This window comes from Nuphar pumila, chromosome 2, assembly GCF_984573655.1.
Source record: "Nuphar pumila chromosome 2, dmNupPumi1.hap1.1, whole genome shotgun sequence".
NCBI classification, from domain to species: Eukaryota; Viridiplantae; Streptophyta; class Magnoliopsida; order Nymphaeales; family Nymphaeaceae; genus Nuphar; species Nuphar pumila.
In genome coordinates this window covers 10872786-10895172 of record NC_143250.1, presented here as the reverse complement: position 1 = coordinate 10895172, position 22387 = coordinate 10872786, and the positions used below count along the sequence as shown (strand labels likewise).

The 22387-nt window shown below is 39.5% G+C and overlaps 1 protein-coding gene across 1 annotated transcript in view; it reads left to right on the top strand.

Annotated features, from left to right (window-relative positions):
* LOC149844736 (uncharacterized) overlaps positions 1-18664 on the top strand; it is a 43721-nt gene extending 25057 nt beyond the window's left edge. Inside the window, exons 3-7 of the mRNA XM_089995241.1 lie at positions 13259-13403; positions 13521-13739; positions 17506-17713; positions 17811-18006; positions 18140-18664. Of these exons, the coding sequence (XP_089851367.1) occupies positions 13259-13403; positions 13521-13739; positions 17506-17713; positions 17811-18006; positions 18140-18254 (883 nt within the window). The 3' untranslated portion in view covers positions 18255-18664. The remainder of the gene's footprint in view (positions 1-13258; positions 13404-13520; positions 13740-17505; positions 17714-17810; positions 18007-18139) is intronic.
* The last annotated feature ends 3723 nt before the right edge of the window (positions 18665-22387 follow it).

Here is a 22387-nt window from a genome sequence, read left to right as displayed (position 1 = left end):
GAATGTGTTTCGTTTTCAAAAGGTGAAAAAGGGGGTTTCCAGTGGTCTTGGCACCCGATTTGGGAGTTCCCTGGTTGGGAACCCATGAATATGCATAGGATGAGAAAAAGAAAGGGGGAATCTGAATCTGAAGGTTCTTGAATGATTTTTTTTATATATAACCCTATTTGGTAGTAGGTTCGTAGAAAGATACATGAGTCTTTCCTGTGTGTTTCTGTTTTCTCTACCAAATGTTCTATCCTTGGATATAACATGGTAACGATAATTTAAAATCATGAATCCAGTTGATCTTGTGTGTGGATTTAGGTCTTGATACCGTTACTTACCGAAAATATGCTGAATTTGAATCTGAGTACTTGTAATCTTGAAAACCGAGTACATAAAGATTGTTTGGGGACTTGTAGTTGCTGTTGATAATGGGGTAAATAGGCCTTAGAAATTTACTGCAAAATCTTGACTTGCTATTTCCATAATGGAGCATTGTATTCTGGACTGAATGTTGGATTTCTAGAATTTGAAGTCATATTTTCGGTTTGCATTTGGTTATTGTGATATCAAAGGGGATGTCTATGCCTGTAATTTGAAAGGGGAGGAAAAGGGACTGTCCGATGATCTGCATATAGGCAATTTCTTGTTAATTGATTTCCTTTATTTTTGAAATCTTTCTATCCTCAAAATGGAACACTGCCCTGTATACCGAAACATGGGGTAGATGTGTTTGATGATGCAACACCATACGATGTTTTGAATTAGACTTAAAGTCAGTATGTGTTCCAATATATATATATGTCTTGGTTACTTTTGTCAGGGCTGATTTCCATACATTTTCGTAGTCAGCTGAATGATGTTAATTTGATTTCCTATTTTCATAAATGGATATACACAATCCTAAACCGTTAAAGCATGAATAGTGTGATACACTTCTGCTAGGTAAATGAATTATTAAGGTCTGACAGGATCTTGCATGTGTTACCTAATGTTTGGCTTTAGGATGTCTATTGGCATAAGTTGGTGCTTGAGTGTGGTTTAAGCTCAAAATTGTAAGATGCAACGTGGGATTATTGAAACATAACCTGAAATTTTCAGCTGTGTATAATAGTGTTCATGTTACACTGTTTAAGGAGGATGGACACATAAAACTGAAATTTTATACGTAATGTGTCTTGCTTTGTTGTCTCTAGCTGAACATTATACTCCTGTCTAGAGTTCCATGTGTTATTTAAAAGCTTGTCTATTGGATTGCATGAAAACACTGGCACATGGATGGCACATGCATATGGTTGTGATAACTCATGCACATTGTTAAGTGTGTTTGAATGGATGTGCATTTGGAGGCATTGATGACCTTATTGCATAAATTGCAAGTTGAGAGGATTTTTACATATGATGCATCGATGGTCTAAATGAACCATCATCGGCCTGGAGAGCCGTGGGATGGTTTTCGTCTCACATATAATTTAACTGCATTACTTAAACCACATAAGTTGGTATTGCACACTACTGCACTGTTCTAGTTGTCCTCACTGGTTGGAGTTCTGTAAGGGTTCTCGCAAGGGATGATGCGGGTTTTCATTTTATTTTTTCATAGGGTGTTGCAAACTTAAAGAATTGAGGTAAATTAAAAACATAATAAAGAACAATGTAACTTATGTTCTAGGATCTTCCATCTGGAGAATGAAGATCTTAGAGATACAGTCTTGGAGAGATTGTGAGGATGCAAAAACTTCGTGTGCTGTAATTTTGTCCCCTGAATCCGATATTGAGGTTTCTTCTCCTGGCCACGGTTTTAGGGAGAGTCCGCCACTTTACTTGGGGGTGGTGTGTTGGTCACAACTGTGATTGTTTTGGTACCAAGGAAGTGACACTTGTGGGCGTGTGGTGTCTTTTGTGTCTCCGACATTAGATGTGGAGGTCTAATGTTCCGAAGGTGATTCGGTCGAGGGCTAAGTTGGAACCCAGTAATAAAATATAGATTGTGTGCTAAGCTACTCTGAGAATCTACTTAACCTCGGAGATTGTACCCGTTTGGTGTATCCGCAGGCAACAATAATTAAAAAGAGGAACTTAAAAGTTGTGTGCATTTAATAGGGCATGCATATGTAAAGGAAAAAAGAAACTTAAAGGTAAGATAATAAAAGGACTTATGCATTGAAAAGAAATCATGCATCTTCTTGTTATTGCATTAGATCATGCATATTTGAGTTGTTCTATATATCATGACATGATATGGTAGTGGTATGTAATTTACTTCCTGAAAACATGCTGCAAGGTTTGGTTATTTAGTTCTTGATATATGGTACTGTTTTACTGTTCTCGATTAGTGAGTATATACAATCTGTTGCATGTATGAATTGTTAGACACTGCAAATTGTTATATCTGCACTCATTCAAATCGTTATATGAAATCTTATCCATGTTTTTTGTCTCACATGGTTTCTTTAGAAGTAGCTGTGTTCAGAATTTCGGTTCTAAGACCCTACTTTGTTGGTTTTTCAAAGGAAATGGTGAATAGTGAGGTTGAACTGGCTACTGGGAACGAATGAGAGTCATACTTGGGCTTGACGGCTTCAGCAGGGTACAAAGTAACTCTTTCTTTTATTTCAGTCATTCTTGCTTTTTCAGTTGTTGCTTTATTTTCAGTCGAATAAAACATTGTCTCTGAATTTCACTCTTATTCATCAATAAAGAAATTGTTTTGGTTTTTATAGATGATGGTTGTAAGTTCGTTTATGGTGTTTGACTATCCATTTGGAATTGGAACTGTGAGGACCCCTGGTCTTTGAGAAGTTTTCCGCATTGTTATAAAAAAAAATATTCCGCATTTTCAAAGGGTATGAGTTAGGGTCGTTACAGATGTAACTTTTATCTATGATTTTCCAACTATATTGTAAACACAATATTAGTGGCATATGTATTTATATATATAGGAAATATTGGCTACCCACAGATATTATGTATATAGTTTGCTTAGTCAAAGGCATGCTTTAGATCGTCCAAATGTGTTGTTTAAGCAAATTTTCTATGCGCTACAAAATTCAACGGTCTACAATGCCACACATTTACAATATTATGAAAATTAGAGTTTTACATTGAAACCACCCAATCCTTAGTGCATTTCCTAGTAAATGGACCATGCTAAACTTATTCTTGGGGTCAAGTTGGCCAAATAAAGTTTGCACCTATGTCACATGGGTGCGGGTGCGACACGGGTGCGGCGTAATTTCAAAAAATTCGGACACGGGGACTCGGTTATATATATATTAAAAAAATATATATTTTGAATATATATCATTATATATATAACAATAAATTAACACATAAAGATTGTAAATTTTAAAGCAAAAATAAAAAAGCAATTCTTAACAACACAAACTTACCAAAATATAACACATAAAGAAGCTTGCGAGTGTGATAAACAACAAAACTTATCATAAATTTGCCTCATCGTCTAAATTTGAGGGAAGAACAAGATCGATGTAGTCCATGTTGAGAGTATGCAAATTATGTTTTTCCTCCAAGTCAAAATCTTCTGGATTTACATCCCAATTCTTGGATGGTCTATAACTGCATAAAAAAATGACTATATTAGTATCTAACTTAAAACTTTGAATACAAATATTTAAATACAAACTTTGAATACAAAGAAAAAAAAGTACCTATAATCTTCTTTGGTGCGACGAGAAATTAATCGTAGATTTGAGTGAACATAAACCAAATCCTCTGCTCTTTTACTAGTGAGTTTGTTTCTTTTAATGTTGTGAATTTGAGCATATGTACTCAAATTTCTTTTACAACAAGATGATGTAGCAGATTCGGATAACAACTTCATTGCAAGACGTTGCAGATTTGGTGTCTCTGATCCATATGTTGCCCACCAATTAAGGGGATCTTCTTCGTCCCTTGCCACGAGTGCTGCTAAAGAATCAAATCTCCCAGTATAAAACTTGTCAAACTCGCTATTTACAACCTTAAACATGTGAGGATCATTAAAAAATCTTCCCAAACATATCATTCTATTTCTTGATATCTCAGGATCTTCATTTGGAGAAACACGATCAACACCTGTTGTCAACCATTTTTTTGCATAGTATTTTGGATTGAGAGAGTGTGTCATGCAATACAAAGGTGTATTGCTTTTATCCCATCTTCTCACTAAAACTGAATGTACATGATTGTAAAATTCTGAATCATCAAGTGCTCATGTTTAAAAATGATACTTTGAACTTTTTCAATCATATTGTCCCACATTTCATAAATTCTATGAAGCATGGGTACATCTCTGTCAAATAGGCTCTGTAAATTCAACAAAATGTGTAATTTTATCCCACCAAAAATCATGACAGATGCATTTTTTGATAGCTTGAGCCTTGACATCATCTTTAGTACGATAAAAATCTCAATCTTGATCAGTCACCATCATCATCAATGCATTCTTGAGTTGCTTAATTCTTTTCATCATAACAATGAGAGAAGTAAAACGAGTTTCAGCAACTGTCAGTAACTTGAGATCAGAATGCCTATTAAATATAAAAAGGGCATGTTGATGGTTTACAACAAAATTTCTAATATTTCGAACATCATGCTCTATTTTCTCAATCCATAAGCACATTTCATGTGCATGTGCATAATCTTTTGATGAATTGCATATACTCTTAAGTGTCAAATTTAAACTGTGTGCTGCACAAGGAGTCCAAAAAATATGTGAATATGTATCTTCACTTGCCAAATTCATTCCTGCACGACTTCAAACTGGAGCATTGTCGGTAATGATTTGCACCGCACTTTCTTCACCCACTTCTTTTATCACTTCAACAAATAATCTCTTTAAATATTCAACATTTTTATACTCTCCAGATGCATCAACAGTCTTTAAAAAGATTGGCCCATTAAGTGAGTAAGCAATGATGTTTATCAGTGGTCGCCTTTGTATATCAGTCCACCCATCAGAAACAATCGACACTCCATGTCGTTTTCATGCAAATTTTTGGGTCTCTAACAAGTCTTCAATTCTATTTTTTTTCCTCTGCAAGAATGACTGTTCTTAGTTTTTCTGAACTAGGAGGCACATAACTACTCATATTACAATTAGCCAAAGATGTAATCATATCTTTCCAGTATGAACTTCTAGCTACATTAAAAGGAATTGAGCTTGAGTAAAAGAATCGACCAATCTTTTTATCAATTTCTGCTCTTCCATGTTTTTGAATGACACTTGTATTGTTTTATTGTTTTTTATCTTTCTTTTCTTTAAAAGCACTTCTTGTATATCACTAGCAATAGAAAAAGACAAATTAATCGAATCATTTCCGATCTCTATAATTTTCTTCTTTTCAGCTTCCTCTTGTTCTTTTTTTAATTGCTTTAACATGTCTTTGTCAACCCCAGAATATGCCCTAATTTCTCGACCACGAATATGCAAAAGATGTGCTTTCACACGCGTATAAGAACCTGTGAAAGCAGTATTATATAGATTACAATGAAACTGCATATTCCCACCACCACCACCAACTTTTATCCCTTTTGTCACAAGCCTCCAAAGTGGTTGAGAATCTTTTAATTCAGGGTTAAAACTTGAACCAAATGTATTGACACTACCGCTAGAACTTGCCATTATATCTGAAAAGTGAAAACTGAAAAGAAAATAAGTAAATAAAATAGAATATTCTAATTCAAGCCCCTGCTGAACCTTGCCGAGCCCCTCTTCTGCGAGGAGAGGGTGTAGAGAGAGGGGGGGGGGCTGTCGAAAAATAAGAACGAGGCAAGGGCAGAGCCCGCTGCCTCGTTATTTTTTCTGGCAGGGGTGCTCGACAGGTGTAAGGAGTGGGGGAAGGAGGGGGCTCGGCTGACAGGCCGAGTCAAGCCTTGCCCCGCCGGACAAAAGGGAAACGAGGAGGGGCCGAGCCCCTCCTTTGTGAATCGAAGGCACAGGGACCCCTCTTTTGTGAGCAGAGGGTGCAGGGAGGGGGGGGGGCTGCCGAAAAATGAGAACGAGGCAGGGGCGGAGCACCCTACCTCGTTTTTTTTTTCGGCAGGGGGCGGAGGCAAGAGGCTCCGCCACTTGGCGGAAAATGAGGAAGGGGGAGCCCCCTGCTGGACGAAGAGGAGAGAGTGGAAATGGGGGGCATACCCCTTGACGGAGGAAAGGGGGAGACTGTGGCTGGCGTCGCCTGCGGCTATGGTCGTCGGAGTGGATCACCGGCGTGAGGAAGCTGCAGGGGATAGGGGGGGGGGCAAAATCGACAGGGTAAGCCCCTCCCTTTGTCGTAAACCCCTTTTAGGGTTCGAAAAAAAATTGGATCTGGGTCGGGTCCAGATCCGGACCCGACCCTGATCCAAAACATATTTCAAAAATGGACATTTTTGGACTTGGTCAACGTTGACTGAATCCAAAACGAGGACGGACTCAGCCTCGACTCGTTGACTGAGTCCGACTCAACGTTGACCGAGTCCGGGCCGTGTCCTAAGCCGCACCCGTGTCGGGGTGTGTCGACTCGGGTGCGGCACCTCCCTAGCCGAGTCCGTGTGACATAGGTTTGCACCTATGAGATTCAGCTACAGATTACTGTACTCTAGAGTGTAGCCAATATTTTCCCTATGTATATAATGTGCTTGTGTGTATGTGTATATCCCCAAGTAATATTTACAATCCAACAATGAAATCATAATAAAAAGTCAACTAACTAAAACAGAATTTACTAATTTCATCAGTTCATGTTTATAATTTCCCTTTCCAGTGTCCTCTTACATATGAATGCTGGTGATATCGTATCTTCTATGCTCATCTTTAAAATGAACAGGGTTCTATGTAGGAAGTGACTGTCCTTGTACAATGATTGACTCAAAACTACAAATGGTACCTGTTTCACTAAGAGGGGGAAATGGAAGGTAATCTTATCTTTCCTTCTATTTCATGTGGAGTTGGCTATTCTGCTGCATGTTGATTGAAGAGGGAAGGGCAGATTTTACTGTTATAAGTGGGTACCATTGTCATGTAACTGAAAATCAGAAGAATGGGGGCATTCTTGTCTTTTTCCTTGCAATTCTAAACTGCGGTAAGAATGCCAGCTGTGGACCATGTAAAATGTGAACGTGTTTACTTTTTACACCTCTTATCTAATACCAAAGGCATCTTGGCGACAGGCGGTTTCCGGTGTTATTTAGAAAGAGCAGGAGCAACTGAATCTCGGGTTAGGCTTGGTCTTTCCCATGTGACCTGAGATGGAACATGCTCGATTTTGACTTGGATGGTTTGTTCTCCGCTTGCGCATGTGTTTTCCAAGCTGGTTTCTCTTCTTGATTCATCTGTTTTGCGCCTGCATTCATTTATCCTGTGGGATAACTCTGAATCACCAAGGACATCTAACTTGGGGCTGATAGAATTTGATCTGCACCTGCTATAAGAGAGAAAACAGAGAAAGAGAGGGAGAGAGAGAGAGAGACGAGAAGAGAAAACTCAAAGGGACCTCTACCGGCACACAGAAATTGTGACCTAATGCATGGTATAAAACACTTAAGTGTACATGGGTCGGGTCGGGTCTAATATAATATCCGAACCCAACCCAAAAGAAAAGAAATACATTTAAGACATTACAATGAACTCGGGTCTGGTATAAGATCCAGACCCAAACCCGAAACAATATACACTTTTTCACCCCCCCCCTCAAGTTGAGCATGGTTGTGAACCATGCACAACTTGCCTTTGAGCGTCCAAAAACGATCCTTTGTTAATCCTTTCGTAAATAGGTCCGCAACTTGTTGTTCAGTATGGACGAACTCAGGCTCAATCTCTTTTTCTTCAACTTTCTGTCTCACAAAGTGTTGGTCAATCTCAATGTGTTTAGCACGATTGTGATGTACTGGATTGAATGACATGTTAATAGCACTTTGGTTGTCACATAGCAAGGTAGTGTGGGAGATCTTTTCTCCTACTTCAGTCAGTAGATGTCTGATCCATGTGACTTCGGCAGTGCCAGCAGCCATAGATCTGTATTCAGCCTCAGTACTTGATCTAGCGATAGCTTTTTGTTTTCTACTGCTCCAAGAGACTAAATTTCTTCTAATGAAGACACAATATCCTGATGTGGATCTTCGTTCATCTGGATCCCCAGCCCAGTCTGCATCACAATATACAGTGAGTTCATGCTTATCTTTTCCATATGACTGTGGTGAGTATGTCAATCCATCCCCAATAGTCCCTTTCAGATATCTAAGGATCCTCTTGACAACTTCCATATGTCCAGTACGTGGCGCATGCATAAATTGAGATACTTGATTAACTGAATAAACAATATATGGTCTAGTGAAGGTCAGATACTGTAACATTCCTATTATGCTTCGATACCTGGTGGGATCATCACACTCGGAGTTCCCAGAGGTTTGCAGTCTTTCATACCTGCCTTGCGAAGAACATCTACGGTGTACTTGTGCTGTGTGAGTGTCAAGCCATGAGTTTGATTATCAACTTCTACACCAAGAAAATAGCGTAGAGTTCCAAGATCTTTCATTTTGAACCTCTGACCTAGTAAGTTTTTCACTTCTTGGATGTGAACCACAGAGTTTCCTGTGATAACAATATCATCAACATAAATTAATAACAGAGTGGTCACAGTCTGGCTTCTAAAAAAGAACAATGAGTGGTCCAGCATGGAACGCGAAAAACCATGTTTCTGAATCTCTTGTGAGAAGCTATCAAACCAAGAGCGAGATGCTTGTTTCAAACCATAGATAGCTCTCTTTAACCTGCACACATGGGTTTTACAATTTTGTTCTTGATATCCAGGGGGTTGCTCCATATACACTTCCTCCTTCAAGTCCCCATGCAAGAAGGCATTCTTTACATCAAGCTGGCTCAACTTCCACCCATGTTCAACAGCCAGAGAGATAATAATCCGAATTGTTCCCATTCTTACAACCGGACTAAAAGTCTCATCATAGTCTTGCCCTGCTTCTTGAGTGAATCCTTTTGCTACGAGCCTTGCCTTGTATCGCTCAATAGTTCCATCTGGCTTGTACTTTATCTTGTAGACCCATTTGCATCCAACAACATTTTTGTCAGGCGGTCTGGGAACAACTTCCCAAGTTCCACATTCATGCAAAGCTTGCATTTCATCATTCATAGCTTCTACCCACTTGATAGAGGTGGCTGCCTGGTAGTACATAGTGGGTTCATCTTCTTTATTGAGAGCAGTTAAAAACAGCTGAAGATCCAAGGAGAAGTTGTTATAGCTGACCCACCTGTCAATGGGGTGTCGTATGCGGCTTGATTTTCTAATCTCAGGAGTGTGAGAAGGAGTCAGATTGTTGACTGAAGCATGATCTGAATGGCTTGATGTCATCGGTCTGTGTCTGGAATAAACAATGCCTTTATATCTACCAGGTATTTTTTCTAAATTCTGTGACCCCGACGTCTCAGTGTTTTCAGACATCTCTTCTTCTTGTTGCACGCAATCTGGTGAACATGCTTCGCTGGCGCTAGCAAAAAGTTCTGAACTCAACCAAGGATAGTAAACTTCAGTTGGTATATTGGTTGTATCAGCTTTGTCATCGAAATTTTGCTCATCAAAGACAACATTTCTTGAGATTCTGATGCGTTTGTTGGTGGGATCATAGCACCTATATCCTTTGTAGTCATCTGCGTATCCCACAAACCTACACTTTTGGGCCTTGTCTTGAAACTTGTTTCTCAGGGACCGATCAACATGCACATAGCAAACACATCCAAAAACACGCAGATCATGATAACTAGGATGAGTTCCAAAGAGACAGTGATAAGGAGACTTGTTTTTCAGAATGACCATTGGCAATCTATTTATCACATGCACGGCAGAATGAAAAGCTTCTGTCCATAGGTTGGTGGGAAGATTGCTGTCATGAAGCATACTCATGGCACTTTCAACGATATGTCTATGTTTTCGTTCAGCAATCCCATTTTGTTGAGGAGTGTGAGGGCAGGACACCCTTCTTCCTATTCCGTTATTTCGAAGAAAAGAAATAAAATCATGGGATGAAAATTCCCCACCTCCATCACATTGGAAAAACTGAATGGACTCAGAAAATTGGTTTTTGACCAAGGAAAAGAAGTTTTGAAACAAAGAGAAGACTTCTGACTTATTTTTTATGAAATATATCCAAGTGTATCGAGAATAGCTATCAACAAAGATTAGATAATATCTGCATCCAGATCCAGAGACAATTGGGGCGGGTCCCCACACATCAGAACAAATGATCTCAAAAAGTTTTGAAGCTCTCTTATTAATTGAATTGAAAGGCAATACATGACTCTTGCACAAAAGGCAACTGGAACATTTATGACTACTCTCATCCCCTTTAAGACTTTCTTTTGGAATGAGATTATTAGAAACAAGTTTCTCAATAAAATGACTCCCACAATGTCCTAACCTACTATGCCATAAGGATGGCTTATTGCATTCAGAGATACTAAAAACACTAGCAGAAGAGGAAGAACATGACTCTGATGAAGACTTCGAAACCAGGTGGGAAGGGCGAACATCACGACATGGAGCTTCTTCAAAAACATACATGTTGCCTCGTCTCTTTCCTTCAGCGAATGTTTCCCTCGTGCGTAGGTCCTTGACCTGCACAGAGAAGGGAGTGAATTCAACTGAAGCATTATTATCATCAATAAGTTTAGAGACGGAGACAATATTTTTCTTAATGTCAGGAGCATGAAGAACGTCAGAAAGAGTAAGAGTGGAATGTGACATGGGAATAACAGTCTTTCCAACATGGAAAACAGGATGGTGGGATCCATCTCCAGTGACAATCTTACTTTTTCCAAAATAAGGAATAGGATTAGAAATTTTACCTGCATCGCCTGTCACATGAGTCGCTGCCTCGGAATCGACAAACCAAGTGCCTTCATCATTCTGCTTCAATTTTAACTCTGACAAGGCAGATATCAACAAATCTTTAATCTCTCCACTGTCTCTGGTATTTGTGAACCTTTTCTTGATTTCTATCTGTGGATTCTTTCCTTTATTCTCTGGATTATGCCAACAGTTCGCCTTGATATGTCCCTTTTTGTTACACAAGAAGCAAGTAGGGATGGATCTTGTTCCCTGCGCATGAGTAAACGTGTTTGGAGTGGGAAGCAAACCACGCCCTCCGTGTCCACTTCGCCCTTGTCCTCTACCATAGGTCACTCCTGTAGCAAAAACTTCTTGAGAATTTGAATGATTATGAGTTTCTTCAGAGAATCCCTTCAGAGTCATTTCATATTGGATCAATTTGGCTCGTAGCTCATCAAAGGTAGGAAGAACAGGGAGACACAATAGTGAAGTAACTATCATGTTGTAGTCAGATCCCAATCCACTCAGGGTTTGTTGCACCATGTCACTGTCACTAACGGCACACCCTATAACTGCAAGTTGATCTGTAATGGTCTTCATCTTGTTCAAATATTCCATGATGGTCATGGAATCTTTCATTAACAACTGAAATTCTCTTTTTAAAAAAACTACTCTTGCTTGAGAAACCTGTGAATACGTCTGAACCAGTCGTTCCCAGAGTTGAAGAGCTGTACAATTGTCAGGAATGGCAAGTAGGATCTCTTGAGACAGGGTGGATGTGATGTATGCAACAACTGACTGGTCTTTTCTTTCCCAATTGAGGAATTCAGCATTTTTGACATACACGATTGAACTCACCCCTTTGTCATCTTTTTCTTCTCTCGGGCTAAATTCTGGTGGAACTAAAGTGGTTCCATCCAGGTGACCTAAGAGGCCTTGACTCCTTATGAAAGGAATAATCTGCCTCTTCCAGATCAAGAAATTTGAGGTATTCAACTTCTCAGAAACAAGTTGGTTAAGAAAACTTGAAGAAAGATTTTATTGAGGATGGTAGGGATCCATAGAGAATAGGAATCAACAGACAAAAAATCAACCTTCTCCCAACCCCTTTTTTTTTTTTTTTTGGAGATCACGTCAAATCTGGTGGCGTCAAGTCTAGTTGTAATGTCTCCCCCCCTTTTTTTTGTAACCAGATCAGATTCAACCCCCCCTTTTTTTTTTCAAAATGTTCAAGAAAGGAAGTCTGAAACAAAAAGGGCGATTCAGAAGAAGAAATTTCATAAGGTAATGTCAGAAAAATAGCGTCAGATCTGATCTCAGTTGCAGATCTGATCAGAAACAATACAATAAATTTTGAATATGATTTTTGGCTGAAAATGGGTTTGGTAACGAAAGGAGCATAGGGAACGATAGAAGTAGATGTTGAAATCGATTGGAGACTGATCTCAGATCTGATTAGAGATCGGTCGACAGAACAGTCGTCAGTAGCAGACCCTTATCCTGACGATCTGATAAAGACCAAAGGAGTGGAGTGAAATGGAGAGGGGCAGATCCGTTGCCCAAATTTAGGGCACAGCAGAGTCTGATCAGATCTGCCCTAAGGTGAAGAGACTTCAAGATAGAAGAAAGAAGAAGAGGGATGAGGAGGAGAGGTGATGACCCAACAAGAGAAGATCTCACAAGACACACCTTTTGGAATCGATTCGTTGAGCAGAAACCATGATCAGATTTTCGCCCGCTCTGATACCATGATAGAATTTGATCTGCACCTGCATTAAGAGAGAAAACAGAGAAAGAGAGGGAGAGAGAGAGAGAGACGAGAAGAGAAAACCCTAAAGGGACCTCTACCGGCTGTCACGATTTCTGTCACACAGAAATTGTGACCTAATGCATGGTATAAAACACTTAAGTGTACATGGGTCGGGTCGGGTCTAATATAATATCCGAACCCAACCCAAAAGAAAAGAAATACATTTAAGACATTACAATGAACTCGGGTCTGGTATAAGATCCAGACCCGAACCCGAAACAATATACACTTTTTCAGGGGCCAGTACCATTGAATGCATTGTTCATATGGGAAAGCATTGACAGTGTTTGTTGACCGCCAACAGTTTGCTTCAGTACCATTGATTAGTCATAGGATAACAGAACCATGAGCTATCTATGTACGTTCTCAAACTTTGTAAGCTTAGAGATCTCTGTGTTGTGCCAAACATTTTAAAGCTTCATAGCATTGACTGATGCTGTTTGGTTACTAGGTACTTTATGTTTGAGTTGCTTGACATATGATAAGTTGAAGCCATCAGCTTATACTTGTTTCCTTCTTCTTCTTTTTTCTCTTTGCTCTTTATAATTTGTATTCTATATTGTTTTCTTGTTAGTTTTCCTTAGTTTGAAGTATGGTAGTTTAGCTGACAAAGTTCCAATGTACCTTCTGCACAACACAGGGAATGTCTCAAATTAATTCCTCACAAGAAATTTTCATTTGCAAAGATTTGGCTGATGGCTGCACAGTTCGAAATACGACAGAAGAATCTGAAGGCTGCACGCCAGGTGTTGGGAAATGCGATTGGGATGGCACCAAAAGATAAAGTACTGTAAAATTCTTGTTTCAGTTCTGTTCGGTCTGAAAAACAGATCCTCATTTTTCTTTTTAATATTTTCAAAGTTTTATATTTTGTGATGACACTTACAATTCCCATGCCTCAGATTTTCAAGAAGTACATAGAAATTGAATTACAGCTTGGAAACTTCAACCGCTGCCGAACACTATATGAAAAGTATCTTGAATGGGCTCCTGCAAATTGCTATGCTTGGAGCAAGTTTGCTGAACTGGAGAGATCATTAGGTGAGACAGAAAGGGCCAGGGAAATTTTTGAGCTTGCAATAGCTCAACCTGCATTGGACATGCCAGAATTGTTGTGGAAGGTTTGTTTCTTGCCTTTTTTTGTTGCATTTGTTCAGTGTATTATTTACTGATTGAAACAGTCGGTAGCTCCTTGACTAGCCTGTTCTCGGTTCTACTCTATTCATTCAACTAATGTTCCAATGCTCGACAGTCCCTTGACTAGCTTGTTCATGGTTCTAATTCATTCAACTATTCATGTGTAATATGTGAATACTTCTTTATCTTGTGATCGCAGTTATGCTCCCTCTTTTCAAAAGTTGTTACTTTACTGGAGAGAATATTGTGTCACCGATTATATGTTTTCTTTGTGGTACAAAGTCTAATCTCTTAGTTAAAACACAATTCTAAAGATCTGTGCTGTCATGTTGCACTTTTTTTGTGTTTTAATATCTATCACATAGGTATCAGTGCAGGGTGTGACACGGGTACAATAGGTATGACACAAAAGTTCCAAAAAGATGGGTATGGGGTTCGGCCATAATTATATAACTATGACATGTTCAGTCCATAACTCCTTATGTAGAGCGTTCTGTGAAATGTAGCATAATTGTGTACTTTTGCATGTTTGTGTGTGTGTGTGGTGTTTTAGGCTCCGTTTGGGAGTCAGACGCTGGGGTTGCAGCTATGGATTCCACATTTGAAATAAAAAATATGGATTTTGGCACTTCTCATGGAGTTTGTTTGGGATAGTTTAGTCATTCGACTCATTCCTTTCCCATTTCCAATGAAAAGTGTTTGGGAAGTGGGCCGGTCAATAAATGCACCTTTCAAACTGAACTAGGTGGTGGCTGACATTGGAGTGGACATCGGTGATACGTTTGTGAATTACCACCTCTCCATGGTGGTAGTTGATTTAAGGATTTGGAGGTGGCATTTCCTATGCCAACACCAGAGAACCTTAAGGGTGTGTTTGAATAGCTGGTCAAACGTTACCTGGGCACACCAGGTGGTGTTTGTCCATGACCTGAGTCGCACCACCAGGTGGCGTTTGTCCAGGACCCGTGAGTTGCACCCACCGGGGTGCAACTCATAGGTCCCACCACACCATTTAAATTATGAATCAGGGAAAGCAAAGCTGGCCCTGCTGGGACCGCTTTGTCACTGCATATCGAACGCGGGGCAGCACCTGGGCAGGGACTGGTCAGTCCCCGCTTGTGTGCGTCCCGTGATTCAATAGTAGTGTCCACTGTCTGTGCAATGCGTGGGCCCACGGGCACCCACGCTAATGGTGAGCCACTTTTGAAAAGTGTCCCTCGGGGATGCTTTTTTGTGTCCGGGGGAGTTCCGCCTTCCCCCTTGGAACAGGGGACAGGACACCCTGGACACTTTTGAAAAAGTGGTGTCTGCCATCCTTGTCCAGGGCTGTCGTCGGACATGACATGACATGACAGGGTGTCCTTGTCCAGGCCTGTCCCCGAATCAAACACACCCTATTATCTACAACATGGGTAAGGGTGTGACAACGGGTACAATGAGTATGACCAGTGTTATTAAAAACACGCCTCAAGGCGCAAAAGCGCGCCTCGCCTCAAGGCGAGGGCCTTTGTGCCTTGAGGCGCAGGTATAAAGCGCAATACCCTTGAGGCGTGCGCCTCATAGGCCTTGAGGCGCACGCCTCGGACTGAGGCGCGCACGCCTTGATTTATTTGGTCAAATGAGGGTCAAAACCCTGATTCGACCAAAAATTTAGGGCTTAAACAAAGCCCTACTGACCCCTTTATGTGTTTTTAGTTTTTTTTCTCACCTCCTATCTCCCTCTGCCTCCCATCTCCCTCTCATTTTCGTGCGCGACAGCAGGACCACCGCCGTCGGTGATCTCCTCACAAGAACAACAGCCCCAAACGCCGGTTAAGGTAGGATCTCTGTATAGTCTTCTTCCTCGTGTTCACACATAATGCATTTGCTGGCCACATGAATGTCTCTCTTTTTAAGGTTAAACTGGGTTGTCAAGAGAGACCAACCATGAAAACATGCGAGCTCTAGGGGAAGTCTCAGCACTTAATAAGGCATGTTTCGAAACCACTCCATGCCAGATCTTGTCTCCAGTGCATCACACCCAGATCTTGTCTTCAGTGCATCACACCCACCCCTAGTCTGCCAGCAGGGCTCTGATCAAGACATCTAACTTGGTGATGCCTAGTCCACCTCTGTCTATTGGGGAGGTGACTAGTACTCATTCAACTATCTGCCTTTCCTGGCTTCAGTAACACCATACCAAATGAAGGCCTGCATCAATTCAGAATTACAAATTCCAGTGACATGGGTATTGTTGTATTTCTGAGCAATGTATATAGAAAGAGATCCCCAGCCACACCCAATATCCAGAATTGTCTGCCCATCTTTTACGTCTGCTCTCTCACAATGTCTCCAGCATTGCTCTCTCAGCTTCCTCTAATGTGTCAGACTTATTTTTGAAGTAATAGCAGCTGCAAAATACAGTTCATAATATTTAAATTTGTTTAAACTGGGTCAGAAAGACCTGGTATAAGAAAGAACCAAGAGTAGCACACTTCAACAAACAGTTCTCGTGCATTCTTATATTTGGCATTCTTGGGTCCCAGCAAACGAAGTGTTCTATGTTGATTACATAGGATTTCATTTTTCAACTTAGATTTATTTGATTGATTGCATGTTTTCGGTTTTGATGAATTTTTGTATTAAGGATATTGACAGAAATTTATTTATGTTAAGTTCCATAACAGGGTATAGATGTATTAAGCCTAATGACAGTTTTGAATTTCTGTATTAAGCACATTGACAGAAGGTGATCTATGTGTTAAGTTCCAGGGCAGTTTTGATTCTTTTTAGAAAAGAATAATTCGTTTGTTTTTTGTGCACAAGGATGCTTACTGATATTCCATGCTGCGGTTCATGCGCAGATGTACGATGTTTATCTTTTTTTAAATTTTCCTATTTTTTTTTTAATTCAAGAAAGCATGCAGCTGTAGAAAGTGAAACGATTTTTAATTTAATGAATGCCCATGTTTTATTTTTTAGATACTTACATAGATTAAGTTGCATTAATGTTACTTTTACTGTTTTACATGTTAATCTCATATTTTTTTCAGTATTTTTTTGAGATTTTTTATTTCCTGTTGGTTGTTGCTTCATCAATAAAGATTTTTTTTTATTTTTTTTATAATTTTAGATATTTTTTATAGTTTTTTCAAGTTTTTTTTAAAAAAACTTTGAGGCTTACGCTTTACGCCTCGAGGCTTACGCCTTGCCTCAAATTTTGGTGGAGCGCGTCGCTACGCCTCAACGCTTTTCACAACACTGAATATGACACAGAAGTTCTAAAAGGTGGGTATGGGGTGCAGCCATGATTATATAACTTCAACATGTTTTAGGCTTTTAGTTCATAGCTCTATATGTATTCTGTAAAACATAGCATAAATTTGTGTACTTTTGCATGTATAGGTGTGTGTGTCTGGTGTATGGACTACATTTAAAAAAATGCTCTATGTTATGGACTGACAATCATGAACCAAAACTCTAAAATATGTCAAAAATATATAGTTAACTGACTAAATAATCAATGAATATATATAGTTAACACTGGAAACCTTTGATTCTGAACTGCATGTTTGAGCTTACATTGACTGTAGTAAACTGAGTAAGATGGGGCTGGGACAGGTCTGAAACCCAGTTGAACAGTACCTAGGAGTATCCTGTACCAGTAGTAGTGTTATACTCTGCCAGCAAGGTTATGCAGCCCTTATGTAAGTACCCATGTTAAATGATAAGTTTGATGATTGGCAATGCCATGTTGATGGATTGATGCAGGCATACATAGACTTTGAGATAGCTGAGGGTGAACATGATAGAACTAGGCAACTTTATGAAAGGTTGCTGGATCGCACAAAGCATTTGAAGGTGTGGCTAAGTTATGCCATGTTTGAGTCTTCTGCTGATCTGGAAGAGGAAAATGAAATGGAGGCACAGGATGAATCATCTGCTCAGCAGAAGATGCAGCGGCTCTTGTTTTCTCGTGGTGAGTTAGGATCATAGAACTGTATTTAAATGTTTGTTGTTTTGTGTCAAAGTGATAGCTATAAATCTTTTTCTTTTTAAAATTCCATATGCAACAGGCGTATTTGAGCGGGCCTTCAACTACTTCAGAACAGCAGCTCCTGAACAGAAGGAAGAGAGAGCTATGCTGCTAGAAGAATGGCTCAACATGGAGAGCAAATTTGGCAGCCTTGGTGATGTCAGTTTGGTCCAGAAGCTACCAAGGAAGGTCAAACGGAAGAGGGCCATTGTAACAGAAGACAATGCTCCTTCTGGGTATGATCTATTATTCATTACAACTCTGTGTGATGGTGCTCATTTTTATTTCCTTTTGTTTTTTCATCCTGGTATTGCATTTTACTAGTATTTGAATGCTAGAACTGAGGAATCAACAATCTAACTTGTGCAGGTATGAAGAGTATTATGATTATATATTTCCCGACGAAGTGGCGATGGTGCCAAACCTTAAAATTTTGGAAGCTGCTTACAAGTGGAAAAAACTGAAGGCTGATGAAGAAAATTGACATGTTCTTCCTCTTATTTGTTTCTCATCGAGTTTGCGGTCCAGCTGGGGGTCTGCAGTGCGTTCATATTTGGCTGAAGAATCTTGTGTGCAGCTTTAGTGCAAAGAGCAACTCCTCCCCTTACTGATGGTTGGCTCAAGCTCTTCAACTGGCTCAGGAACGGTGCTGCTGAGCCTGATTTCAGGGTAACAGACAGCATGAGGTGAAGTTCTAAGTGTGCTTATGTACGATCTAGAACTTGCGGCAGGTCTCGAAGTGGGCTCCATGTATAGGTATAACTTCTGGATCAGTAAAATTGTTTTGATAATGGAAAAATGTGTAGATTGGATTCTTCATGAAAGAAGGTGGTTAATTTAAATTTTGGGAACGTTCTCTTTATCCGATCTAACAATGCAGTAGCTATATTTTCAGTGTGGTCTCTCTCTCTCTCTCTCTCTCTCTCTCTCTCTATATATATATATATATATATATATATATATATATATATATATATATATAATGTCTAGGTTGCGATTTTGTATTCACACATATTTCTACTGCATTCTCTACTGTTTGTTTGGGGAAATCTTGGTTTGTGAAACGAAAGCTATTTCCAGCAATGATTTTTTTTATTGTTTTACATATATTTTATATCATAGAGTAAAGATGGTTAAGGTGTTGTTTGGTTTGCAAGCAATAAGTTTAGAGTTCAAATTCTATTGCTTGCAAGTTTGAAACAATTGTTTTGTAAATGGGTCACTTCCAGCTTGGCTTAGCAAGTTTAGGGTCTAAATTTAATTATTTTCAATAACAAATATATTTTTTTTATAAATGAGGTAGCTCCTGCTTGGCTTGTTTTGTTGGGCTTTCATGAGCTCTAGCTCGTCTCGACACAAGTAAAATGCCGAGTACGATGACCCTTTGTTCAGTTTGTTCGGCTCGTTTATAAATGAAACGAGCTGCTTGTTTGAACTCATAAAATGTTTAACACACATGAACAGGCACATTTCGGCTCTGGTTATTGTATTTGTTATGTGAAGCGAAAATCTAGTGCCACTCCTGTGTGTAACTGGATTGGCTAGCGTTGGGTGTTATTGGACCTGTCTTTTAAGTGGATCTAAAAATTGGATCCAGACCAGACCCAATATTACTTGGGTTCGAGATTGAGTTTGGGCATGGCTAAAATTAAGAATTTCCTTATGGGTTTTTGGGTAATGATATAAATTGGGTCAGGTATAAAAGGGTTAGGTTTTAATGAGACCCGTTTTTCAATCAGGTCTATATGTTGGACACAAACCCGAGCCGGTACAAAATGGGTTCAGATTTTGGTTTTGGGTATAAACTGGGTTGGGTCTTTATGAGTACCGGTATGAGATGGGCCAAGTCCATAACCGTTTGGGTATAAATTAGCTCCACCAGATTAGATTGGGATTGGGTTAATCCGATACGAAACAAATTTAGTTCAAACTTGACATACAAGTTCGATAAGCAACTGAAGTTTAAAAATCTTGAAGCTTATATATAAGGATAGGTGGCAAATACGGTCTAACCAAGGTTTGTTGAACTGGGTTGGGTACAATTAGTTTAGGCATGAACTGATTTGGTTCTCTGAAGGGCTAGGCATGAAACCAGTTTGTGAGGATCGGGTTTTCGGTCGAACCAACTGGGTCAGCTCTAAAATGGTTGAAGTCTGATATGGGTTCGTGAATAAAATAGGTTCAGTTCTGGGTCTGGTTTGGATACATATAGCATGGAATCAATTGGATCAGGTACAAAAACGAGTTTAATCAGAATGGGTTTGGGCTTACAGTTTCTTCACCCAAGAACCAACCCATTTTAGAAATGGGTCTATGTTTTCTTTTAAAGGAAAAAAAAACAAACATAAATATTTTACCAGACCTGGCCGAATGAATCTATGAGAATCAGGTCAAATCGGGTATGTATATACCCGACCTGGTTACATACCCCAGTCAATCCTATGTATAATCAACCTTTACGAGAATCCGCGGCCTGGCCATATGGATAAGGGCAGAGTTTTGCTAGCTAATTCATTAGAAAAGAAAGTGAGAGAGAGAGAGAGATTCATCGGATTGTTCTCTTATTTGAGTTATTTTCATATGCTGCAAAATCGTAGAGAGAGAGAGAAATTCATTAGATTTTTTTTTTCAATTTATAACCCGAAGAAACTACACCGACACAAAGACTTGATTGCACTGGCTCAGCCAGCTGCCATACCTATGATCGTCATGCCAGGGGCATAAAACTCCGAGGCTAGGACCCCTGGCCTATGATGGGCGTCGCTTGTGGAGAGGGGTTATGCCCATGTGAAGCAAACCTTGATAGGTCGTCTAGCGGCAAAAGGCCACACCTCACTACGCCAACCCTCCCTCCCCTGCGGCTGAGATATTCATTAGATTGTTTTCTCATTTGGGTTATAGTGAAAATTTGGTGTGAGAGAGAGTGTGTAAAACCCACATCTTAATGGGAGTCTCTTCAGTACGTGGGAGATAATGGGAGTCTCTCCCTCTCCCCCACGTATGAAGAAGTGGGCCTTAAAGGAGGGTACTCATGGATTATGTATAAATCCATGAGCCCTCTCTCATCTCCTTTCATTTAACAAAGAGAGAAGGAGAGGGCTGTTGGTGTTTCCTGCAAAATCAAATACAAACACAGAAAACATACCTGTAGTCGCCATAGAGTGCACGTGCAGAGTATTCGGCGTTCTCCTCAGTCGATCGACGCCCACGATGAGCCCATGCCTTAGGTCGACGGTGAGTAGGACCCTTTACCACGTAAGCCTTATGTGGTATTTGGGGTAGGCTAATTGCTATGAATCTCTCATCATTTTCATGGCAACCTACCCCTTATATAATGGGAGAAATAGACAATTACGTGAATGTGGCCTCTCCACATTCACGTAACTCCCACCCACTAACCCCATTATGTGGCTCACTAATGTGGCCTACTAATGGTGTCAAACCGGGTCACCCTGTGGGTTGAACCCAAACCCATTATATCCAACATTCTCCCACTTGACCCATTGACACAAAAAATGCACTAAATCGAGGTTTATGTTATCTCGATTTAATTCTTTATGTGAGTTCACATGCTACCCTTTATCACAAGGATGAATCATATGAGTCATGGAGATGAACACTATTTTATGAAATATCATATTCTCATATACTACACTATAATTCACCTTCAGTTCTTAAGCATGTTGAAATTACCTTTATGAATAGGTTGATCTCTTACCTATTCTATTGATACTTTAATATTGTTATTTTGTTATTCTATCCAACCCATATGAGAGATTCTTTATGCAAAATCAATAATACACAAAGTCATACATAATCAAATTCATATACACAAATATGATCATATAATGTATTGTCATACATCAGAAGGAATAAAAATGACCCATCCCCTTTACATGTTAGGAATACAATCTTGGTGATAATCCTTTAGTAAGGGGATCTCCAATCATTTCCTTCATTCTAATTGTATCAATACATACAAGATGATTTTCAGTCATTTCTTTAACAACAAAATATTTTAACTCCATGTGTCGACACGATGTTGAGTTCTTGTTGTTATTTGAAAAGGACACGTTTGCTTTATTATCACAAAAGATCTTTAGTGGTCTCTCAATATAGTTCACAATACTAAGACCTATAATAAAGTTTCTTATACAAATGGCCCTCGTATAAAATCAATAATTTCTGTTCCAATGGATTTCAGAAATTCTTTCACTGTCCTGCAGTGAGAGATGACACCTCGAATATTCTAAGTCACTTACAATTGCAAAAACAACAAGCTAAGAATATTCAAACACTCACTTCTCATGGACATTATTTTAAGCACTCCCACTTCTTATAGAAAGCCTTCAGAATTGTTGTTCTATTCTTCGTATGAGTGAATGATAAATTGCTCTATACGAGATTTATATTGAAAAGGTAAATATGAGACCCCTTATTATTCACCTTTTCTAAGACAAGTGTAGTTGAGCCGTTATCGTTCCACTTTGGTGAAAATGACAATACTCATAGTTGCAACGTCTCTTCAATTTATAAGAAATTGACTTCAGTTGGTGAAACCAAGGTTGTTAAATGCGATGAGGCGAAGCGAGGCGTTGAGCCTGCGCTTCGCCTCTG